Genomic DNA, 9,490 nt, shown 5'->3' with positions numbered 1-9,490 from the left:
ATGTGCGGCATGCAGGGAAGTGTTCTTTCTGTCCCTTCCTTCCTTCTGTAAATCTGTAAGGAATTCCATGGATTTATAAATTCCTAAATTTATTTTAATAAAGTGAATGCATAGATTTGCTGTCTCGTTCGCACACTCAAAACCATTGTAAACACCTTATCTTCCTCACCTCACCTAACACCCATATTATTCCTCCCTCACAAATTCCCAAGGCACTTCATGCCGCCAGCGGCCTCCTGCAGCACATGCAGAGCCTTCAGCCAACAATCCTGTGACAAAAACATGACAAACGAGAATACCATCACCTAAATTTGTTTTGAGGCGGTTGTTGCGCTTCATCAAAGGCACATGCAAGTCTGAAGCCAAGGGCAGACCTTTTCCCAGAACACGATCACGGAAGCTGAATGCACTACCTCACGCTAAAAAGGTACCCGCATCCAGGATAACGCACTCAAAACAGGCACCGCAAACTGCTGTTTTCTCTGTAAAGACATCGCCTGAAAAGGAGCATATTCCCCCCGCCAGGCGTGTGGACCAGCAGACCTACTGGCAGCCCCTGAGCAGCTGGAATTGTGCCAAACATGCCAGCTGCTGCTGGCAAAGAGCGAGTCCAATGGCTTCATCAACCACACTTACATTCATGCTCTCATAGTTGCTGAAAAGAGGGGATGCACCTGCGGCGTGGGCTGGGGTGTGCCCGCTCCATGAGCAGCTCTGCAGCCTTGGGCCCCAGGCTCTCAACAACAACACGCTCTATGACAGGGTGTGGCCCCTCCCCTGGAAGTGGCCGGCGGCTCTGCTGCATGGCCGGTGCTTCCTGCATGCAACACGCAATCATACACAAGACACCATCTTTTGATCCTACAAGTACTGCTCCTGGAAAGCTCCCTGAAAGAAAGATCATTTTGCACTCTAAATTGTTGGACACTCGATCTCACAACAGTGCAGAAACTTATGATAGCCGGTTGGCCTTTCTGTTAGATCAACCTCTCAAGCCGGCAGCAAGACAGAAGGGCTACTGCGCATGACTCCAAGAGTGACAGTGCAGCAGCTTTGGCATGTTCGTTGGATTCAGGGTTTAATTCCCGGAATCATTTTAGGCAAAGGGAGCAACCCAGTGGGTCAACCCACCTCGGGCCGGGCCTGCCTCGGCCGCGCGCAACGCCGCGTCGGCGCGTGACCCCCGGAAACGATCGACGCCCCCGACAGCGCCACTGTCAATTCCTCATTCACCCTCTGCGCAGATCCTATCGCTCCCTGGTTTCCGCCCCTTCCCACCCCTCTGCTGCCGGCTTCTGAGTGCACATCCCCTCTGTCTCTAGCGCCCAGCTCAGACCATGGGTGATCCACGTCTACCCTTGTGCTCACTGAAGGGACGGTGGCCCCGAACTTTGCCGGTGAGAAGATCAGGCCGCTTCGGCCTTTGACAGGGCTGCAGATCTCCACCACGACTGCGGCGTCCGCTTCGTCACTGCTTAGTCGCAGCCGCCGCTCGACTTCCGCCTCGATGCCGGCGGGAAGAGCACCGGTCGGCGCATGCGCACGTGGATGCACGCGCATGGTTGCCTTGGGTGTGTTACCCAGACATGCGTCGGCCGTCGCCGGCCGCGGTGGGTAGCGGCTGCCGAGGCCCTGCGCGGTCTTCACCAGTAAGCGGTGTAACACAGGATGCACACTTTACACAGACGACAAGTTCTAGAACGCACCGTCCTGCAGGAGTGTCGACGAAGTAGTTGGTGACAAGAACAATGTGCAGTACTTTCGGATGTGACAAAGCAGGAAACTTCAGACAGCAAGCGCAAGACAGCAATCTACCATACGGCATGAATGCTACTGTAGGGGCTAAGTAGCTCAACTTCCCTTTCTGGGCACAATCCCGGCGTATCCACAGGATTGGTCAGTGATGAATTAGTCATCACTGATCGAGGAAATGATTTTATACATGAGCGCTGACACAGCATACCTGCCGGTGGTTCAAGCGGCCGAGGCCAGTGGCGCGCGAGGAGGGAACAGCCGCGGCGCAGTCAAGGGAGATGAGTCGAGGCAGGGGTTGACAAGGGATGCGGGGCTGCAGGCTGGATGACAGCAGTGCCTTGACATTGTGCACCTCTGCCTCGCGGCGTTCCAGCTGGACCTGGCAGGCTCTAAGCTCATCCTCCCTTGCCGCCACCTGGCGCGCCACATCAGCATGGGGATCAGTCATGATTGCTATGCCATGCAAGGAGCAAGGACAGCGACACTAAAAGAGCTTGTGCTCTCGAGAGTTGGCTCCAGAAATTGTTGAGGTATCTGCAATAAGATAGACTGTGCTGCCTTAGGAGCGCAGCACTCCTGCTATAGAGGAGTGCCAATATCCAAATAAAGCCAAAGTGCATTTTTGCCCCTCCTGCTTTCTCTGGACTCGTTTGTGTGTGTGTTTTGCATATAGAGAAACAGCAACAGCAGCAGGCATATTGTCGTTTTCTCATCATTCTTATATATCAGTAAGAAGGAGTGCAGCTCACTTCGGCCTCAGAATGTTTTGACTTGGCCTCAAGCTGCGCCTTTGCACGCAGCACACCCGCCAGCTCCTCTCTCAGACCATCCGCCTCAGTCTGCGCAATCTGCATCACAACAGCACAGCCCAAACCTTCAGCTCAAATTCTATAGCACCACTCTTCATGTTGCTCATTGTCACATGATGCTTCATCAACCGGCATGCTTCCAGCTCCTACATTTTATTTGAAAAAGGGTGCAAGATGCTTGCCATGGGCTGTTCAAGAGAACGTTATTTAGTCACCAGACTCTCAGCCGTGAGTCATGTCCATTCAAGGAACTCCAGATTTAAATGCCTGGTATAGGGCCATGATTAGCATAATTGCAAGGTTGCAATAATTACACACACAAATTTATTCAACAGACCTGCAGGGAGGTGTGCACGCTGCGCGCGCTAGCTTCCAGCTCGTCCATTTCGCAGCGCGCATCTCGCAGCTGCCGTTCCAATTCAGGTGCTCGAGCCAGCGCCAAATCTAGATTGCCCTGCAGCGCCGCCACCGCAGCGCTGTGCTGGCCCCGCACTCGTGCCTCTGCCGCCTGCGCAGATACACTTGTCTCGGAAGGGCACACTAATGAGAATTTTGAGGACCTGATCAAGCCTCCTGCTTTTCTTTGCAAGATCAAATTGACCTCCTTGCAAACTTGTGCCAGAGAGGCATGCATTCCCCGCCGGTTGCAAAGCACTCTTTTGGAAACCACTCAGGGCTGCACTGTGCTGCTGGGCGGGCTAAATGCTCCCTGAACAAACTGCACCCATAGTACTCTAGCTCAATCCAGCTGCCCATCAGACCTAGTACGGTGACTTTCTTAAGGCCAAGGTGATCTAGTAAGTCACCTCTGCGTCTGACAGGCTTTCATGCAGCCGCGCAGTCATGGCCTCAAGATCAGATGTCAGTGCTGCGGCGCGCGCATGCGACTCCTCTGCCGATTTTGTCAGGTCGGCCACCTGGCGCGAGCTGGCGTCCAGGTCAGCGCGTAGTCGCGCCACGTCAGCCTCCAGCGCTGCGCGTGCCTCCTCGCTGGCCTGCAAGTGCCATACCTTGTTCTAATTTTACTGTTGTTATTGTAGTTCTGTTCAGCCGCAACTTTCCACTGTTGCTCGGCACACTTGACTTTCTTCTCCATAACTGAAAGCTTGCAGACCTCTCAGGGCCTCCGGTAGAATGCCAGCAGTTGCCTGCCCAAAGGCGGCAATCTTGATCATTCCCAGTCTCACCATATGCTGACTGGAGTCATAGATAATTTGGTAGAAAAGGTATTGTATTGGACGGATTAGGTGATGACCAAAAGGCAACGAAGTCAAAGAAAGCAAGCGGGTGCATGCTTGCCTTTGCGATCGCGTCCACGCTGGCCTCGGCGGATTCGCAGCGGCGCTCGGCGGCCGCCACGTCATCGCGCAGCGCCGCCACATCAGCCGCCAGCTCATCGCACCTTCCCAATAGCGCCGCCTTCTCCGCGCGATTCACCTCTAGATGCTTCGCCAGCGCGTCGCACCGTGCACCCCCAAGCTCCTGCACACAAATCGTCCTAACTGTTCAGCTTGGGCAGCCTGCCATCAATCCACAGGTACAGGCTCTGCTGGTCCTGGGACCTATGCTTTGCAGCATTATGTGCTCAAAGAAAGAAAACACCCTTCTAGGTGCCCTGCTTTTAACAAGACACCGACCTATGTTGATATGTGCACGATGAACCGCGAGAACACTACTCCTGATCAGAGACACTGTTGAAATGCCACAAGTGATGAGACTGCAGATTGTACCTGCAAGCTGGCGTTATCACTTGCGATCTCCTTCAGCTTGGCAGACAGTGCAGCGTTCTCACTGCAGGCGGTTTCCAGGTGAGCGGCCAGCTCCTCGGCGCGCGCCGTAACAGCCGAGATCTCCCGGCCGGCAGCCGCGCGCGCTACGTCGGCGTCGGCCGCGGCGGCTGCGTGCTGACTCAGCGCTGACGCGACCGCCTCGCGCGCGTTTTCCAGCTCCAGGCACATGCCTGCATGTGCGGTTATGTCAAGGGGGGACGTCTTGGTACTACCTCGCATGACAAGTATCATCCGCTGCTGATGAATGTGCGAGAAAGAAGCAAGATGAGACGATATGTAGGTTGCATCGCACATGTAGACACCCAGCACCCGCCATTGCTGAGTTGACCTCATTAACTTGAGTGCTTTATTGGAACTCAAGGACCTACAGAAAAAGATGCCATCCCTCGGATTTGAGCGTTACATTTCCAAAAGACTGGAACAGGTCTCAGCAGCGCGCCTGCACAGTCGCCTGAGAGCTGCATGTTCTCGTCCTGCGCGGACGCCAGCTCAGCCTCGGCAGCCGCCAGCCTGTCACGCGCGCCGTGCAGCTGCTGCAGCAGTGATGTAACCTTCTCCTCGTGTTCGTAACCCTTGCGCAATAACTCCTCTGCCGCGGCGTCCAGCTCGGCGTCAAGATCCTCGCGCCGTGCGGCGGCTTCCCGCAGCTGCGCGCCGGCTTCCTCCTGGCGCCGCTCGGCTTCCGCCAGCTTCCCGGCGGCTTCCTGCAGCTGCGCGTTGAGCGAGATGATCTGCTGCGCCTGTGCCACGCTCTGCTCCAAGTGTATCTGCTCGCGGCTGCTGTGCTCATTCGCCGCTGCCTGAGTCTCTGCAATTTGCACCTCTGATTCTATCTCCCTCCTTGCTGCCTCGGCCACTTTCTCCTCTAATATTCTGCACCTCTCAAGCGCGCTGCCGAGCTGTACCGCGGTCTCCCGTGCTGTTGCCTCCGCCGCACAGACTTGCTCCTGCGTCTCGCTCAGGCGTTGTGTGGCGGCATGCAGCGCCTGATCAGCCTCTGTCAGCTGCCGCTGCAGCTCCTCTGCTTTAGCGCGCAGAGCTGAGACTGCAAGGTCCGAACAGTCCGCCGCCTCGTCCAGCCGCATCTGCAGCGCGCTCTTCTCCTCGCAGCGCCCTGCCAGCTCCGCAGCCTGGATCGCCTGTGTACATGCACATGGTACAGGACTGAGCAATACATGCTACCTTTTGTGCTGCTGTGACAGATACAGTTGCCCCGCACTGCTTATTCCTGCACTATTTTGGGCTATGACACCGGTACCGTGACACTGGCTCTTCAGCATGGGACACTGCTCAATTTGCAAAAGACATTCAATACAATGCTTCAAGGCTGGCGAAGTTGCGCTCACATGCGTGTCGCGCACAGCGTGCAGTTCGGCCTCCAGCGCGGTGATGCGAGCGCGGCCGGCCGCCACCTCCAGCAGTGCTGCGTCGCGCGCGGCCGCCGCCTCGGCCGCCTCCGCCGCGCCGGCCTCCAGCCGCCACCGGAGTTCCGCCGAATCCGCCGCCGCAGCTTCCACGGCGGCTGCCGCCGCTGCGCGGCCGGCGTCCAGCTGCTGGCGCAGCTGCGCCGCCTCGGCCGCAGCCGCAGCCGCGCGCTCAGCTGAAGACGCGACGGCAGCCGCCGCGGAGCCATCGGCTGCAGCGGCGCGCAGCGCGTGCAGTTCGGTGTCGGCTGACGCGAGGCGGGCGGCGTTCGCATCCACCTCTGCCCGCGCCTGTGCGCCCTCTTGCATCTGCGCAGGGCAAAGAGTGCTCCTCAGAAAACAATTTCTCGAAGAACTCCATCATGCCTTGTGCAAGCTGGAAAATCATCCAACCTGGCGTTCATGCAAAAGCTCGTGCAGCATTATTTACGTATCGCTGTCAAGAGCCAGGGTACACACCAGGCGCTCCAGGGTTTCAAGGTGTTCAGCAGCGGCCTGCGCCGCGTCGGCTTGCAGGTCCTGGCACTGCCGCTGCAGCGAGTCGCGCTCGGCTGCAAGCGTGTCCACGCTTTCCTGCAGGCTCTCTGTCGCCTGAACCTGCACATCCCAGACCACCATCTTCAATTTGGGTCCACCCGGAATTTGTCCAACTTCATCACTGCCATGATGAGGACTGCCTGTCACACGCGTAGTTGGTATGTGGAAAGTTTTAGGGTTCAGTCCTGCTCCATGGGCTCGAAATTGTATGAGATAGGCTGCAAGAGTGCTTCCAAAGGGATACCTGGAAGCGAAGCTCCTTTTCAGCGGTGGCGGCGCAGCTCTCTGCCTGCACCAGCCGCTCGGCCAGATCGTGCCAGGCTTCCCGGCTGCCCTCCTCATGGTCCTGTGAAGTGCCATGCACCCAACTTTTGAACACTTTGGTCTAATTGATCCAAGGATATCTACCTATCCTTGCACTCATTGCTGGGAAATTTTGGGGCACGGTTCCCCAATTCTTTCCATTTAGCAGGACGTTGCACCATCAATAGCGCTCGGCAGCATGCATGTGGCTGCTTTCCAGACGATTCAATTTGAGAGCATCAGGACACTCAGAGAGTTCTTTGAAGCATGCCACAGGCACGCATTACCCTGTCAGCATCGATCATGGTCCGTCGGAGCCGCTCAGCATCTGCCAGCCGTTGCTGCAGTGTCTCCTTTTCCTCTGCAAGTGCCGCCGCCTCATTCTTTGCTCCTAATAACTCCTGCGCATGCTCCTCTGCGCGCTCTGCTGCCTGCTCTCGTGCCTCTCTTGCCTGAACCTCCTGCCAATCGCAAACGAATGGGTCATGGTTCACAAGTGAAATCTGCTTTGATTGTCATCCTCGTGCATGCTACTTCCTCCTGACATGTGGCGTATGTCACTGTGCAATGGTGCAAGCAGACTCCGCATTGCTTGCTTAAACATGGCCTAATTGAAGGCAGAAGAGCCTGCTTGCTCACCAGCTGCAGTTCCAGCGCATGCAGCTTCTCCTCGGCTTCCCCGCGCCGCTTCTCGGCGTCCGTAAGCTGCGCCAGCCGCTGCTCGGCTTCCCGGCAGCGCTGCTCAGCTTCCGCCAGCTGCCCTCTGAGGGCGCTGACCTCCTGAGCTGGCACGCTGTCCTGCTGGGAGTGCTTTTGCTGCTGCTGATGCAAAACCTCCCTCAGCGCCTTTGCCTCTCCCTTTACTGCCTCCACCTTCAGCTCCTGTGTGTGCACTCTTCTTTATGCAGAGTTTAGCTGGGCTGACTTTTTCTTCGGAAATTTATTGCAAGGGCATAGCTGCTTGTGACAAGGTGCCTCTGCAGATGATGGCTGACGGTGGTCTGCTACAACAGGTAGTCATGCCTAAGCAATCTAAATTTTCCCTGGGCTTGGTCATTTATATGCACTATCCTGGACTTGCATGCACTGCTTGAGCAAAATGGTGCCACGATATATTGTACAGCAGTGTCCATCGTCACAGATCCCCGTAAGCCCCAGGCACATTGAGGAGGCTGCCTAGCGTATCACATGATTGAGCCCTGCAATCATAATTTTTCTGTCCAGCATATCCTATGAAGTGATGGGTCAAGAAGTCCAGACCTGCTCCTTCATGCCGGCTTCTGCAGAGGCCAGCTTCTCCCTGCAGGCTTCCAGCTCCATCTTCAATCTAGCTGCCTTGAGCAGAGCAGTCCCCTTGTCGCTGCGCGCGAACTTGGAGCGCAGGCGCTGCGCCTCGTCATCGGCTGATGCACGCGCCAGCTCAGCCGCCACCGCCAGCTCAGCCTGCCGCTCCGCCTTGGCGCGCTGGTGCTCAGCCTCCTGTTTTGGCGCAGGACACCTCGATTTCATTACATGCAATGAATTAGCTATGACAGGTCTTTGCTCAAGGGTTCTGTGGAGGTGCGGGCACGGCATGCAGCAATCCTAGATTGTTACTGGCTTGGAGACTGCATAGGCGGTGGCAACTCGCGTGTCTGAAAGAAGCTCTGCTGTCTAGAGAGATATGACCCGGCTGCAGCTTGGCACGGTCTCCGGTTGCCTGACATGGTCTTGGCTCTTTGATGAAGGTGCAACAATTTGACAGTATTAGTTCTAAGGATGTGAAGGCAGAGCGGGCTCTGTCACGTACCTTCTTGTACTTTTCCACAGAGGACCTCAGCTGCCTGTTGGTCCGAGTCAGCTCCAAAGAGCGCCTCTCCACGCTCTTTGCCCAGAGCTCCATCTGCGTTTGTTGAGGAATATGAGCAGTATGCGCATTTTAGAATTATGACATTTTACCTGCATTATCAGCTGGCAACCTTGCATCGCTGCTGTGAAGTCCACTAATACGATAGCCAGTGAAAGTCCTGTTGTGACTTACCCTGTTCATCTGGTCCAAGACATCCACCTGCTCCTGGCGCACCCTTGCCACACTGTCCATGTCCGTATTGCGAGGATGCAGCACTCCAATCGTCGGACTCGTCGAGAGGCTCTTGTTCTTTTGCAAACACACATAAGGGCCTCTGAGCAGGGTAACATCTTGTTATATAGTACTGCAAACGTGCCAGGTGCCATGTCCAGCAGCTTGCAGGAAGGGATGTGTGAAGTAGAGTGGCAATCCAAGACTCATTGTATCTGCGTTTGGGTGCCCATCATAACAATATTGAGGAGCAACTCACCCAGTGGAATGGGGAAGAGGATGTTCCGTCATTGTCCCCAAAGTCCATGGTATTCCCCTTTCGCTAGTCCACTAGGTACCAAAGAACAAGGCGTAGTGGGAGGCACTCCTGGACCACCTCGGCGCTCCCCTTCTTTCGCTCAGCTAACATCCGCTACGAGTCAACCTGTCACCTCACAAGCTTGCTGTCTGTATAATGCTCTGCGGACGCTGGAAATAGACGACATTATCACCTATTCATCATTATGCCATCTGCTAGCCTAAAGCATCACCCAAGGTATATAGCTCACCTGAGGCTACAGACCAACTGTCCGAGAGGGTCTAATTTTGTTCAGCCTGCTGTACCTGAGCCACACCTGGGCGGAATGGCATTTCCTCACTGCATTAGAGTATCAACACGAGGAATGGCCACATATTTGCGAGAGGCTTCATGCTTCACAACAAACAAGAACACCACGTGACTGCTGTGCTGACGTGCCCAAAAGCCACAGGCGATAGAGATCATTGGCCCTCGGCACCCCTTTGCACCGCATTCTCTCCTGCAGGAAGTTATAT

The 9,490-nt window shown here is 55.8% G+C and overlaps 1 protein-coding gene across 1 annotated transcript; it reads right to left on the bottom strand.

Annotated features, from left to right (window-relative positions):
* Window positions 1-217: 217 nt before the first annotated feature.
* COCSUDRAFT_44991 (hypothetical protein) lies at window positions 218-8,698 on the bottom strand (the record flags this gene model as incomplete). The annotated part of the gene is made up of 19 exons (XM_005643311.1): window positions 218-236; window positions 675-817; window positions 1,132-1,236; window positions 1,369-1,632; window positions 1,964-2,170; window positions 2,505-2,603; window positions 2,902-3,072; window positions 3,371-3,559; window positions 3,882-4,046; window positions 4,295-4,524; window positions 4,758-5,493; window positions 5,701-6,087; window positions 6,238-6,375; window positions 6,560-6,661; window positions 6,906-7,079; window positions 7,258-7,500; window positions 7,879-8,097; window positions 8,408-8,500; window positions 8,639-8,698. 19 exons carry the CDS (start codon window positions 8,696-8,698, stop codon window positions 218-220), a joined length of 3,744 nt encoding a protein of 1,247 aa, XP_005643368.1.
* Between the last annotated feature and the right edge of the window lie 792 nt (window positions 8,699-9,490).

This window comes from Coccomyxa subellipsoidea (assembly GCF_000258705.1).
Source record: "Coccomyxa subellipsoidea C-169, whole genome shotgun sequence".
Lineage (NCBI taxonomy): Eukaryota > Viridiplantae > Chlorophyta > Trebouxiophyceae > Coccomyxaceae > Coccomyxa > Coccomyxa subellipsoidea.
Note: the sequence above shows the minus strand (reverse complement) of the source record. Positions and strands in the feature narration are given on the sequence as shown.